General features: G+C 42.8%; 1 protein-coding gene across 5 annotated transcripts in view; it reads right to left on the reverse strand.

The window, feature by feature from the left end:
* Nucleotides 1-15,292, reverse strand: part of FRMD4A (FERM domain containing 4A) — a 562,831-nt gene that overhangs the window by 121,081 nt on the left and 426,458 nt on the right. For all 5 annotated transcript variants that reach the window (XM_040343418.1, XM_040343417.1, XM_040343415.1 and 2 more), the window contains exons 6-7: nucleotides 10,738-10,794; nucleotides 1,125-1,147 (exon numbers count right to left, since the gene is read on the reverse strand). In XM_040343418.1, the coding sequence (XP_040199352.1) occupies nucleotides 1,125-1,147; nucleotides 10,738-10,794 (80 nt within the window). The remainder of the gene's footprint in view (nucleotides 1-1,124; nucleotides 1,148-10,737; nucleotides 10,795-15,292) is intronic.

The raw sequence follows: 15,292 nt of genomic DNA on the forward strand, positions 1-15,292 counted from the left end.
CTTCTGATTCCCTTCAGGGTGGCTGTTGCTACCTATGAGTCCCTCTGGTTATTGAACAATGTATTGATGTCTTATTTGTCGGAATGACTCAGTCTTTCACTTGCTATATGTAACTGTGTATGCTTGTCGCTGTTATATGTCATACATTTTTCCAATAAAGAGTAATTCTCTTTGTAAAAAAAAGAAATTATAGGTAGAACTCATCTCATTGTTTCAATGGCCTAAGAATAGAACCAATAACACAAAAAATCTCAGAGAGGTCTCTTAAAAAATACAAGCCCAGGCACCTAAACCAATGAGAGCAGATCTCTTCCTGTTCTGGTTTGTCTGAATTTATAAAGACCCAAACATTCTAATTATTCATTTTAATGAATGAAGCCATAGGAGATATTGTTAGTCCGAGTACATGTGTGCATCAGTATGGTCATCTGGGATCTGGAGAGTACAAGAACACTATTTTGATATTATCTGGTTCCAACTTATATGTATTTTGAATGAATGATCTTCCTAAGGACCTTTTGCATAAAGGATTTTTTTGTAGGAAAGAATGATCTCAAATCTACCAGCACTATTTTATGTCTATAGTAAGCCTAATTCTCCAAAACAGTACATAATTATTTTAAAATTCCATTTGGGTGCAGGAATTTTGTGATCATCATCTAATGAACATGGATTAGATATCAGTGACATGCAGTCAACAAAAGTATCTCAACACATTCTGCCAATGAGCTCAGTGACAGTATACATATGGAACCATTTATGAGCATTGCCAAATATCTGGCTGAGATCCTGTCACCTGTCAGACGTGTGGTATGCTTTTGGTTGCAGAACTGACTGTGGTTACGGTAAATAACTTATACATATTGAATGACTTTTGACTATTTTTACCCAGGTCCCTGACTGAAACGTACTTTTAGTGCCCCTGTGAAACAAAGTATGACACAATTTAATATTATTTCATAAGTATCATAGGTAGTTATATTTATTGTGCAGGTTTGAAGAAATTTTGGTTTTAACTGCACAGTTTGGACCATTCTTAACCATACATAGCAACACCATTCAAAACGACACACCACAATGTATATATAATTATTTATGAAACAATTGTAAGATGGCAACCATACCTTGAAAAATCTCCCTTTGCCTCCTAAAAGAGAACAAAAAAGGTTTTAGTAATTGTGAAGCATTATAATTAATATTTTCTGTAGATTCGTTTATTGTCCATTATATATGATTATATATTGTCGCATGAAACATATTAAAGAGTCACGGAGAGCTACTACTGTAATATGCAAGTCACATTTACCATCCCTATTATTATACAGCTAAGTGGCTACACAGTTCCTTGCATCTCATTAAATAAGGCCTGCATGTAATTTAAATGATAATTTCAGATTTTTTCAATGTCCCAGGCTAACATAAGAGAGAATTGTGATAAAGTAACAATTATAAATCTTTTACTTTAGTGTCAGGCATTGGGGGTGGTAGTCAAATCTGGGCTTTTACCTTCAAATATCTAAATAGTTGCACGGATGACTCCCCTCTATTATTATTACTTTTTTCTTTCGTTAATACTATGTGATTTTTGGTTATTTTGTAACAATTCAGAGAAGGGACCTGGTTTGAGGGGTTTTTATAGGTGATATGGCCATCTGTAATACTGTTCTTCTTGAAAACCCTAAGCTATTAACCAATGTAGCGCCAAAATGTAATTGCCAGGAAGAGGACAGGCATCCCTGCAGGTAAGAATTGTCCAGTATCCAGGTACCTGCACAACATGGTACATACTTTATCACGGGTAACTAGTATGACTAAAGCTGTGGGGATTATTTTTTTTTAGCTAAGCTTCAGCGTTAAGCTACTAAACTATAAAGAATGACTTTTATTGTCTACAATTTTGTTGGAAAGTTACATAAGTTAAGGTTAAATAAAGACAATAGTCCATCCAGTTCAACCTGTATAGGTGCACATGAGTCAGTGTCTATAATTATTTCCCATATCCCTTTATGTTGTGCTTTTTAAAATGCACATCCAAGAGTCTCTTCAAAATATCCATACTCCCTGCAGCCACCACCAATTGTGGAAGAGAGTTAAACATCCTTATTAGCCTCTTGCCAATCTCATAGTGTGCCCCCATGTCCTCTTACACACCTTGAGCCTGAGTGTAAGAGAAAGTAAAACATTTCAGTAATTTAAGGGTAAGGGATTTTTTTTTATTGAGAATGGCACTATTCAATCATGGTCCATATTTGGAGGTTTTAAAGACGGAGGAAGGTCAGTCCCAGAGACTGTCTCAGTCTCTTATTGTAAGATGATTGATGATATGATAAAAGCCTTGCATCAACCATGTTGGTTGTAAAGAATAGTTTGCATAGAGGTACTTATATATGTATTATTTTATTAAATCCCACAGTGCATAATAATCTTGATCACTTGAGCTCTAAACCCTGCCAACAGTCACTATTTCCTTTGTTGTCTTCCTGCTGCATAGTCAATTGTTGCCTTTATTTCTTTTGGCCGTTTGTATAGCCACTGCAATGTTTTTTTAAGGAAGCAATTGTTTGTTGTCTGCTCTGTGGCTTCTAAAGAATAGCAAAATAACTGAAAGAGAAATGTGAATTCACTTGTTTGTGCTGAGACACATTTATAAATTGACAGTAGTTTGCCATTTCACAATGTTAAAGTTCTTGCCTGGCTTCCATTAATTGGCAGTCTTTCAATGGTTGAATTTCTTCCCAGGGCCTAATTTGCTCCACAGGCAGCTATAGGAAGCCTATATTTGGCCCATAATGAGCAGAAGTAGCAGCACTGTCGAATATCACAGAGCTTCATTGATCTGCATGGAGTGTCAGTCGGCAATAGAAAAAATAAAGCGAGTTTGACTTATTGGTGCAAGTGAAAGTTTCCAGTGACATTGTTACAAAAATGTTATACTTCTGCATTTTGAAACCAGCACACATTTATGCTAACATAACTGAAATAAAACTATTGAGTATGTTTAACCCCCATCAGGCTACTGATCTCCCATGCAGCGAAACAGTCATTCCAATTATCTGATCCAGTAGTTCACATTTGTCTGGGTGATTTTTAGATGCAGTAGTTCTAGGAGAACATTTACCTGAATGGTCTGTTACACAGCTGCTCTACTCCCTGTCTTTGAAAGGCATTGTTACTGTATAGAAGAGCTACAACCATGGGTAACATTTTAGAGCTGAACTCCAGGCGCAAAACTTTTATTGAAATACAGCGGGGAAAATAATAATTTGATTCTCTGCAGATTCTGTAAGTTTGCCCACTTAACCTCCCTGGCGGTATGATTATTTCAGAAAAAAGGTGCTGAAAGCGGTACCATTATTTGCAAGGAAATTTGGCGTTTTATACTGTAGGCCTGTAATTCTTAGGAATAACTCACTTAAATCTGACCAAACAAGAGTCTAGTAGGCATCCCGGGTATGACATTTTTTTAAAAACAAAATTATAAATTATAATATAATAAATAATTATAAATAATTATAACAAGTAATAATATAATTATAATAAAAATTATTCAATAATGTAATCAACTCAAAATCACTGAAATTTGCTCAGTTGCAGAATTGTCACTGTCATTACTTTTATTTTTTTATGACGAATTTCCCCACAAATCGATATCGCATAATTCTGCAAGTGATTATAATTTATTATCGCTGTTTTCTAGCTTCTCTAAAAGCATTTTTGACATAAAGGGACACTTTTGGTTGCTATGGACAATCTACAGTTTGCAGGCAGAAAGAACAGTTTTTATTATATAAAAGTACATGTAGGACACTGGGCAGACAACTAGGGACAAGGGGGGTGTGTATTTTTTACATACAGTACTGTAATCTATAAGATTACAGTATACTGTATGTAATGTGTTTGTTTAAGTTTTTGAATTTGTCGCCATTCTACGCTCCCGTGCGTCGTAACGTCGCAGGGAACGGAGATCGGCGGCACAGGAGGACACTGTGTGAATCGAGTGAGGACCCGCTCGCTCACACAGCGCGGTGGCATCGCTGGATCCAGGGACAAGGTAAGTAACTTTGTCTCTGGCTGCAGCGAGGCAAGCCCGATTCTGGCTCAGGGATACCGCTTTTGGTATAAAAATCTCACCCCGAGCCAGACTCGGGAATACCGCTAGGAAGGTTAAAAAGAAATGAAGGGTCTATAATGTTTTATCATAGGTGTATTTTAAATGATAAAGACAGAATATCAACCAAAAATACAGATAAAACACATGATACAAATGTTATAAATTGATTTGCAGTTTAGTGAGTAAAATAAGTATTTGATCCCCTACCAAACAACAATAATTCTGGCTCCCACAGACTGGCTACGGTATGTGCTCATGTGATACACAGATTAGTCCTGTCAATTTAAGAAGGTGATTTTAAGAAAAAACGTTTTACAGTAGGTGTTTGTGATATTGTGCTTTTAGCACGACAGCGTCGCGCTGATACTCGGCGACAGGGTGCCGAGATCTCGCCGACATCTCAGACTCACTGGAATAGTGACAGCACATCCCAGCAAGCGCGTCATAGAAGCGACGGGAGATCCGACTTGGATTCCCGCCAATTCTACACGTGTGCGGCGTTTGTTATGAATCCTGAGGGGGAAGTCCCCGCCGGATTTTAAATAAAAATCCGGCATGGGTCCCCCCCTCAGGAGCATACCGGGCCCTTAGGTCTGTTATGGGTTGTAAGGAGAGCCCCCCTACGCCGAAAAAAACGGCGTAGGGGGTCCCCCTACAATCCATACCAGACCCGTATCCAAAGCACGCTACCCGGCCAGCCAGGAAGGGAGTGGGGACGAGCGAGCGCCCCCCCCCTCCTGAGCCGTACCAGGCTGCATGCCCTCAACATGGGGGGGTTGGGTGCTCTGGGGCAGGGGGGCGCACTGCGGCCCCCCCACCTCAGAGCACCCTGTCCCCATGTTGATGAGGACAGGGCCCCTTCCCGACAACCCTGGCCGTTGGTTGTCGGGGTATGCGGGCGGGAGGCTTATCGGAATCTGGGAGCCCCCTTTAATAAGGGGGCCCCCAGATACCGGCCCCCCACCCTAAGTGAATGAGTATGGGGTACATCGTACCCCTACCCATTCACCTGCAAGAAAAGTGGTAAAAACACAAATAAACCACACAGTGTATTAAAATATTTTATTTTTCTGCTCCGGAGGCCGCCCCCTGTCTTCTTTATTAGCTCTTTTACCAGGGGGGGCTTCTTCTTTGACGTCTTCGGGTGGGTGGGGGCCGCCGTCTGGTTCTCTTCCACCGCCGGGGGGGGGGGTGGCTTTTAAAAAAGCCCCCACCCCCCCGGCGGGTTTCCTCCGGCGTCTTCGGCGGGGCTCTTCTTCTTCCGCTATCCCGACGGGTCTTCTCAACTCTCCGGGGTTCTCCTTCTGTCTTCGCCGCTCTCCGTTGTTGACTCAGCGCACCCCGGTTCTTCGTCTCGCTGTCCGGTGTCTTCTTCCGTGATGTACGTCTTCTCCTTCCGTGCTGTGATGAGTTCTTCTTCCGTGCTGTGACGTCATGTTCTTCACTTCTCTCCTTCTCCCGATGTTGCCACGCCGGTCCTCCTCGCTGAAATGACGGATGCGCGCCTTGCATCGGACCTATATAGGCCTCACAGTCCCATCATGCTCTGTACCTACCCATGTGATACCTACCCACGTGGTAGGTATCACATGGGTAGGTACAGAGCATGATGGGACTGTGAGGCCTATATAGGTCCGATGCAAGGCGCGCATCCGTCATTTCAGCGAGGAGGACCGGCGTGGCAACATCGGGAGAAGGAGAGAAGTGAAGAACATGACGTCACAGCACGGAAGAAGAACTCATCACAGCACGGAAGGAGAAGACGTACATCACGGAAGAAGACACCGGACAGCGAGACGAAGAACCGGGGTGCGCCGAGTCAACAACGGAGAGCGGCGAAGACAGAAGGAGAACCCCGGAGAGTTGAGAAGACCCGTCGGGATAGCGGAAGAAGACCCGTCGGGATAGCGGAAGAAGAAGAGCCCCGCCGAAGACGCCGGAGGAAACCCGCCGGGGGGGTGGGGGCTTTTTTAAAAGCCACCCCCCCCGGCGGTGGAAGAGAACCAGACGGCGGCCCCCACCCACCCGAAGACGTCAAAGAAGAAGCCCCCCCTGGTAAAAGAGCTAATAAAGAAGACAGGGGGCGGCCTCCGGAGCAGAAAAATAAAATATTTTAATACACTGTGTGGTTTATTTGTGTTTTTACCACTTTTCTTGCAGGTGAATGGGTAGGGGTACGATGTACCCCATACTCATTCACTTAGGGTGGGGGGCCGGTATCTGGGGGCCCCCTTATTAAAGGGGGCTCCCAGATTCCGATAAGCCTCCCGCCCGCATACCCCGACAACCAACGGCCAGGGTTGTCGGGAAGGGGCCCTGTCCTCATCAACATGGGGACAGGGTGCTCTGAGGTGGGGGGGGCCGCAGTGCGCCCCCCTGCCCCAGAGCACCCAACCCCCCCATGTTGAGGGCATGCAGCCTGGTACGGCTCAGGAGGGGGGGGGGGGGCGCTCGCTCGTCCCCACTCCCTTCCTGGCTGGCCGGGTAGCGTGCTTTGGATACGGGTCTGGTATGGATTGTAGGGGGACCCCCTACGCCGTTTTTTCCGGCGTAGGGGGGCTCTCCTTACAACCCATAACAGACCTAAGGGCCCGGTATGCTCCTGAGGGGGGACCCATGCCGGATTTTTATTTAAAATCCGGCGGGGACTTCCCCTTCAGGATTCATAACAAACGCCGCACACGTGTAGAATTGGCGGGAATCCAAGTCGGATCTCCCGTCGCTTCTATGACGGCTCTGTATCCATCGCGGCAAGCCAGCTCGGCGCTGGCTCCCGCGATGGGGCTCGTAGGTGCTCAATCTCGCTGAGAAAGAGAGCGAGATTGACACAAAATCGGGTTCACCTACTGTATGTATATAAAAGACACCTGTCCACTGAATCTCCTTCTTCCAGTCAATCCTAACCATCATGGGCAAGAACAAAGAGCTGGCAAAGGATGCCAGGGACAAGATTGTAAACCTGCACAAGGCTGGAATGGGCTACAAGACAATCAGCACAAAGCTTGGTGAGAAGCAACTGTTGGAGCGAATAACTGCAAATGGAAGAAATACAAAATAATCATCAACCTTCCTCAGTCTGGAGCTCCATGCAAGATTTCGCCTCATGGGGTAAGGATGCTCATGAAAAAAGTAAGGGATCAGCCCAAGTGGATCTTCTATCTATCTATATCAAACTATTGTCGCAATAATACGAAAATATAATGTATATGAAAATAAAGCATTTTTTTATTTCAGATCTTTCGGAATTTAAGATTCTGCGCGTTCGTCATTGTTTGTTAAAACTAACATGAAAATCCCAGAAATTCTGACGAAAAGGCATTCGGATGAAAACGAATGCACATGTCTAGTTTGAACGTCTATGAAACGGTGGTTAAGAATTCTGCTGAAACTACTAGAGGTCCAGAGAATTAGTGCTGTCCTGTGTTAATATTGCTGAAACATTATTGGAGTGTGGGGGGAAGGGACAGGATCATGGTTAAATGGAAGACTAATTTAATGATGCAGAAAATCCATGCATTCCAAAGGCTATTCAGCCTTACTTTATATTCCCATGTAATGGTACTTAATGCTTAGTGGGTTGCTAGGATGCTTTTATCCCTGATCTGTTTGTATTTAATTATAATGTCTCCCTTTGGCAATCAAAAAATAAAAAACGTCACCTAGCAACACTCGATTTCTACTGATACTTTGTATGTCTCTTCAACAATAGTAATCTTGTTGCATGGCTCTTTCCAGACTTGTTGAATTCATTTCAGAGCCACTTACAAGCACAGCTAATTAGAGAACACGCTCACTACCATATAAGATTAGAGTATACTTATTTAGGGGGAGCTAGAGATGATTACAATGAGAATGTGGGCCCAGGTCCACTTTCCTCTAGTTTCTACCATACCAGCTTGGATTAGTTCATTTACGAAAGTTTCTAAACCGGTCTTTTATATTTCTTCTCCCATTCCTTATGAAGCCTTTATTTGAATGATAAACATTCACCGTATAGTGAGTCCCCAAGTAGTTTTTGTAAATATTTCTATGAAGACATTTATTAAAGTCAATGGAAGATGTGTCACCACTTATTAATGAGTAGCAGACAAGTTGTGATATGTTTTCAACATTACAGAAGAAGTCCACTTGAATGTGAGTAGCTACTACTAGCTTTTTGTATAGCATACTGGGCTTTCTATTAAGAAAGCCTAGCAGTTGTTGCACACTTTCTGACTGCCTTTGATTAACTGAAACCTCCCATGGTTGTAAGGAAAAAAGAGATGGAGCTGGGCTTTTCTTCCTCTGATTCAACGTGATTAGGAAAATGTATCTATACATTCTGTTTAACCACTTAAAGGAGTTGTAAAGGAAAACGTTTTTTCACCTTAATGCATTCTATGCATTAAGGTGACAAAACTTCAGAGTATACCGGCCCCCCGTTAAACTTACCTGACCCCTCGAAAGTCCCGCACTCGGTCCCGACGTCCTCTTCGCCGCTCAGCCTGGCCGCTGATTGGCTAGAGCGGATGGATTGAAAGCAGCGTAGCCATTGGCTGGCGCTGCTGTCAATCACATCCAGTGACGCAGCGTGCCAAGGGGTGGGGCCGAGTGATACAGCGAGCGGCTATGGCTTACCTTCTCGCTGGATCCACAGGCAAGTTACTTACCTTGTCCCTGGATCCAGCGATGCCACCCCGCTGTGTGAGCGAGCGGGACCTCCTCGCTCGATTCACAGTGTCCCCGTGTGCCGCCGATCTCCGTTCCCTGCAACGTTACGACGCACGGGGGCAGAGAACGGTGCCAAATTCAAAAAAGTAAACAAACACTTTACATACAGTATACTGTAATCTTATAGATTACAGTACTGTATGTAAAAAATACACACCCCCCTTGTCCCTAGTGGTCTGCCCAGTGTCCTACATGTACTTTTATATAATAAAAACGGTTCTTTCTCCCTGCAAACTGTAGATTGTCCATAGCAACCAAAAGTGTCCCTTTATGTCAAAAATGGTTTTAGATCAGCTAGAAAACAGCGATAATAAATTATAATCATTTGCAGAAATGTGCGATAGCGATTTGTGGGGAAATTCGTCATAAAAAAAAAAATAATAATGACAGCGACAATTCTGCAACTGAACACATTTCAGTGATTTTGAGTTGATTACATTATTGAATAATTTTTATTATAATTATATTATTATTTGTTATAATTATTTATAATTATTTATTATATTATAATTTATAATTTTGTTTTAAAAAAAAAATCATACCCGGGATGCCTACAAGACTCTTGTTTGGTCAGATTTAAGTGAGTTATTTCTAAAAATTACAGGCCTACAGTATAAAACGCCAAATTTCCTTGCAAAATAATTGTACTGCTTTTGGTACGTAATTCCAGACAGAATCATACCGCCAGGGAGGTTAGGAGCATTGGGCGGAAGTGACGTTTGACGTCGCTCCTGACAGTCAATGCTATGGAGCCGAGTGGGGGCCATCTTCCCCTCTCTCTGCAGCCAGCCAAACAGGGGAGAGGACACGATTGACTCTGCTGCTACTAGTGGCTCCGGTAAGCGGCGGAGACCACCAGAGCACGATGGTCTCCCGGCCCCTGAAAAAGGGATCTTGCAGCCAATCCACTGCAGAGACCACTTTTATCTGAAAGCGGACCGCCTGCTGAAGAAGAGGATACCGGGCTTATGGCAGCTATCTGCTGTAATAACAAATGGTATTCCTCTTAAAACAGCCAACGTATAATGACGGACGGCGGTCGCAAAGTGGCTAAAAAGATTGTAAAGTCTCTTTTTTTTTAAATACAAATAACAAACTACCTGCTCTGTGTAGTAGATTTGCACAGAGCAGCCCAGATCCGCCTCTTCTCGGGCGCCTGTTCTGTGCTCCTGGCCCCTCCCTCCTGTTAATTCCCCCCTACAGCAAGCATCTAGCTTGGGGGCACCCAAGTCACAGCTTCATGTATCCATTCAGACACAGAGCTGTGGTTTGGCCCTGCCCCCTCTCGCTCCAGTGCTTCTTTAAGGCCAATTTACACCCTCCAGTGCTTCTTTAAGGCCAATGTATACCCTCCAGTGCTTATTTAAGGCCAATGTACACCCTCCAGTGCTTATTTTAGGCCAATGTACACCCTTCAGTGCTTCTTTAAGGCCAAGTTACACCCTCCAGTGCTTCTTGAAAAGTCAGTAGGAGCAGTGGAGGAAAAGTATAGGATGGAGGATGTAAATACAATGTTAGCTCCATTAAATCTAGGGACAAGCTTTCTGCTGTTTGCAGATACACATACTGATTTACAGACTGAGAGCATGCTTGCTCCCTTTTGTAGCCTCCATTTTTTAGGGCACAGTTATAATTTTAAGAAGACCCTTTTAGTTATTGACCCCTAAGCGTTTCAAATATCCAAGTGAAATAAATGATGCATAAATATACGAACAGAAATTAGCACATCCTTCGTTACCTGACACACCATCTGGATATTGAAGAAAAAGGAAATGTTACCCTGCCTCTAGGTAATGTCAAACTTTGAATGCATTTCTTGTATGTATGACTTAAAGGACAGAGATTTTGATCTGATTATCTGCTCCGATGACGCCATATTATTAACATGTAAGAGAGTGTAAAGAAAAGTTTGTTACCTGCAGGATGTATGCTGCCAGTTCAAAAACAACCTCACTGTCAACATCTATCAATTCCTGTAAAACACAAAGAGAAAAAGATGTTTTGAGAGTTGTGCAGAGTTCCAGCTGCTCCAAGCTGTATAATGTAGCGTGCAGGGCTCCACTCCTCCTGTGGCTGCACTTCAAAGGCCTCTGTAATACTGTGACATGGAAAGCTACTCTGCCCAGATCCTCAGACTCAAAAAGGGGGGTTACAATAAACTTTACTTTTTAACGTGTAATCTGCCAGCTAGAACATCCCACGTATGTCGCACCATTGATTTCTATTCGGAACACATTCGGAACACTTTCAAACGTATACACTGTATGTAAGGCTCCTTTAGAGCAAACCAAACTTCCTTCTTTTGGATGAACAGTTTACGAAGAGCATTTAAATTAGAGCATGTTGAATTGTTCTCAACATCCCCAAGCTCTCACGGTCCTGATGGTTGGCCTGTATTTAAACACCTAGCCTGACAATAACCCAAGACAACTTTTTCATACTGGAAGGTTTAACATTATTATACCTTTATCAGCAACTACTACTGCCATTATACTTCAGTTTAGACTTTCTGCTTCCTCGAACATATAATTTGAGTATTTAATGTGAAATAAGCCCTTAGGGTGTGCCTATTATTATTATACAGGATTTATATAGCGCCAACAGTTTGCGCAGCGCTTTACATATTGTCATCTCACCCATGTTCTGCCCTACTTACTCTCCGCCTCTACCCTCCATCCTCCATGTTCTACTACTGTTTTACATATACAACACTAGGACAATATGATGTGATGTTCAACATTTTTACAACACTGAAACCTTAATAAAAGCAGATTAAACAAGAACTTTTCTCAACTTTTTATTACCAAATTCTATTAGCCGGATTCACGTAGATCGGCGCATCTTTGTGCCGGCGTTGCGCATCTCATATGCGCTACGCCGACGTAACTCGAGGCAAGTGCAGTATTCACAAAGCACTCGCTCCCAAACTTGCACCGGCGTAACGTAAATTGGCCAGCGTAAGCCCGCCTAATTCAAAGTAGGAAGGTAGTGGGCGTGATCTATTATAATGAAGCGTGACCCCATGTAAATGAAGGGCCGAACGAACGGCACATGCTCACAATCACAACGCATATACTCCCTAAGATACGCCGGCTCAATGCCTACGATGTGAACGTAAACCTACGCCCAGCCCCATTCACGTACGACTTACGTAAACGACGTAAAATATGACGGCTGTTCCGACGTCCATACCCTTACATGACTTACCCCTGCTTTAGGTGGAATAACTTAACGCCGGACGTAAGCCTTATGTAAACGGCGTAGATTACAGCAACGGGCGCAAGTACGTTCGTGAATCGGCGTATCTCGGTCATTTGCATATTCGACGTGTAAATCAATGGAAGCGCCCCTTGCGGCCAACGTAAATATGCGCCCAAGATACGACGGCGTAGGAGACTTACATCGGTCGGATCAAGCCAAAATTCTGGCGTATCTTGTATTGAGAATTAGGCGCACAGATACGACGGCGCATCCGAGAACTTACGCGGCGTATCAGAAGATACATCGGCGTAAGTCCTACGTGAATCCGGCTATATGTCTTCACCTAAATGGGAACACCTCATCATTTTTGATGGAATATGAGACCAAAACAACTATTTATCCTCTGTAACCTCTTCCAAATAAGGTCATTTTGTGCACACACACAAAATAGTCACCACCTTTTTTTTTAGAGAAAGGAAAACAGTCAAATGGGAAATTCAAGTGAATATCTAAATTCCCATTTGAACATACATATATGCCAGTTGTTTTACCTGGCAAATATTATGAATTTTGGACTATTTATATGTAATATACCTAACTCAGCTAGTTTGCCATTAATATTCTCTGGATCAAGTTCCCTGCTCATTGGATAGAGGTGAAAATGGTGGTTCACTGTCACTGTTTAAGGATCAGACTCAGGCCTCGTACACACGACCGACTTTCTCGGCAGAATTCAGCCAGAAACTCGATCGGAGCTGAATTCTGCCGAGAAACCCGGCGTGTGTACACTTTCGGCCGAGGAAGGCGACGAATTCCTGGTCGAGCCAAATAGAGAACATGTTCTCTATTTCCTCGTTAGTCAATGAGGAAACTTGGCTCCCCGAGATCCTCGGCGGCTTCACAGGGAACTCGACGAGCAAAACGATTTTGCCCGTCGAGTTTCTCGGACGTGTGTACGGGGCCTCACTGTTTAATGATCAGACTAACATGTAGAGATAAAAAAGGAAGCCACACATCTGAATCTCTGAACATAGAAATGTGTTACCTGTCTGGTTGTTCGGTATACAAGAGATGCATGAACCACAGGTTTAGCTGAGCAGAATTACAAAGTTAGGGCGGTAAAATAGTAAGTATACAGAATATGTGTTCCCAATATGTATTTAGTTGTTTGCCTGACTTTAATTAGTTTTGGAGCATTATCGAATGTCAGAGACTTCTGTCATTCACACGCTCTTTACTTATAATGGCGTATATGTACATTTTGTGCTTTGGTGCATTTTGTAAAACAATTACAAATTTTGATATACTGTCTGATGATCAGGTATTATACAAACAATCAAGATATCAATGCAAAAATTTTGAGATTTAAAAAATATGTGGTTTCCAATTGCATAGCTCTTTACATACTATTGCAATCTTTTGTTATACAAAAAACTGTTCCAAAAAGTCAATGTTAACAGAGAAAAAGAATGATCTTTTCACATAAAAAACACTGTTTAAGTTAAAAGAAAACATTACTGCTACGGATGTCTAATGTTCAACTGGCGTCATCTATAATTTAATCTTTCATCCTTATCACTGAAAAATCAGACCATGTATTACCAGCATATCTCATTCATCTATTTAAACACGCAAAGAAAAACCATACTCTACTCTAAATATCTATATTCAGGAAGAGGTAAAAGCTAAATCTGTCAAGTGTGATGAATTCCCCTTGTTCACTGAGCTGTCAGTAGTGCTATATGTAGTTCTCAAATTTACCACGAGGAACTGAAACGTTTGTTGGCAGAAGAAACGGATTTCCGGTGGCTGAACCAGCAAAAAGGTATTCTTGGCACTGCAGAAATATAGGCCTTCATATCTAATCTGCTGTGAGAGCCGAATGGATTATTTATGTATGTATGTATATGACTAATGAGTAGGGCTAACAATGGTATGCAAGCGGAGAGACCACTGATAAATAAAACATGTAGGGCAATATTATAATAGGATTTTATCGATGATGGGAAGATATGTAGAAAGAGCCATAGCTATGAAGCAGAGACAAACATTTACTAGTTGGTGTTCAGGAAGGAAACCATACAATCATATTTCTTCATATATAAAGTACCTGGTATTGTTGTACTATTGAGAAGCTATACTATATATATGTATAAAAGTGTCCTGTTGCTGTGATATATAGTGAAGACTGCGACAATCTGTTGGTGGTCAAATGTGACGGAGAAAAGTTCAGCTTCAACATTTAAAACTGAATATTTATTTTTATATATATATAGCTATATATATATATACAGGCATACCCCACTTTTAAGTACACAACGGGACCAGAGCATGTATGTAAAACGAAAATGTACTTAAAGTGAAACAATACCCTTTTTCACTTCTAGGGTGTAGTGGGGGGTCAGGGACTGTAGTGGGGGTGTCAAGAGCTGTAGTTAAGGTCTCAGGGGCTGTAGTGGGGGTGTCAGGGGCACACTGGAACAGGGTGGGGTATGCTCTCAGAGCTTCAGCTCCTTCTACTGTGGCTGCAAAATGTCCGTACAGTACTTGTAAGGCACTTTACATACACTCGCAGGTATGTCCTTACTCGCGAGTGTATGTAAAGTGAGTGTACTTAAAGCGGGGTATGCCTGTATATATATATATATATATATATATATAATATAAAGTACTAGCTTATGTAGCATTCTATCCCAGAAAAAGCTTACAGTTCAAATAATAGTGTTTTTGCTGTTTTGTGGAGTGCAGTGATACTAGTAAAAGAAGTGTGCCTGGGTGGTCATTGGAGAAGTGGGTGGGTACAGGGGTGGTCAAAAGAGAAGTGTGCGAGTGCAGTGGTGGTCAGTGGCAAAGTAGGTGGGTAGAGAGGTGCTCAGAAGAAAAATGCACCAGTGCAGTGGTGGTTAGTGGAGAAGTAGGTGGGTAGAGAGGTGCTCAAAAGAGAAGTGTGCCAGTGCAGTGGTGGTCAGTGGCAAAGTAGGTGGGTACAGGGGTGCTCAAAGGAGAAGTGCACCAGTGCAGTGGTGGTCAGTGGCGAAGTAGGTGGGTGCAGGGGTGCCCAAAAGAGAAGTGAGCCAGTGCAGTGGTGGTCAGTGGAGAATTAGGTGGGTACAGGGGTGCTCAAAAGAGAAGTGCGCCAGTGCAGTGTTGGTCAGTAGAGAAGTAGGTGGGTACATGGGTGATCAAAAGAGAAGTGCGCCAGTGCAGTGGTGGTCAGTGAAAAAGTGTGTAGGTTTTGTTTTGCTCAAAAGAGAAGTGTGCCAGTACAGT

The sequence above is a fragment of the Rana temporaria genome, chromosome 3 (genome assembly GCF_905171775.1).
Source record: "Rana temporaria chromosome 3, aRanTem1.1, whole genome shotgun sequence".
Taxonomy (NCBI): domain Eukaryota; kingdom Metazoa; phylum Chordata; class Amphibia; order Anura; family Ranidae; genus Rana; species Rana temporaria.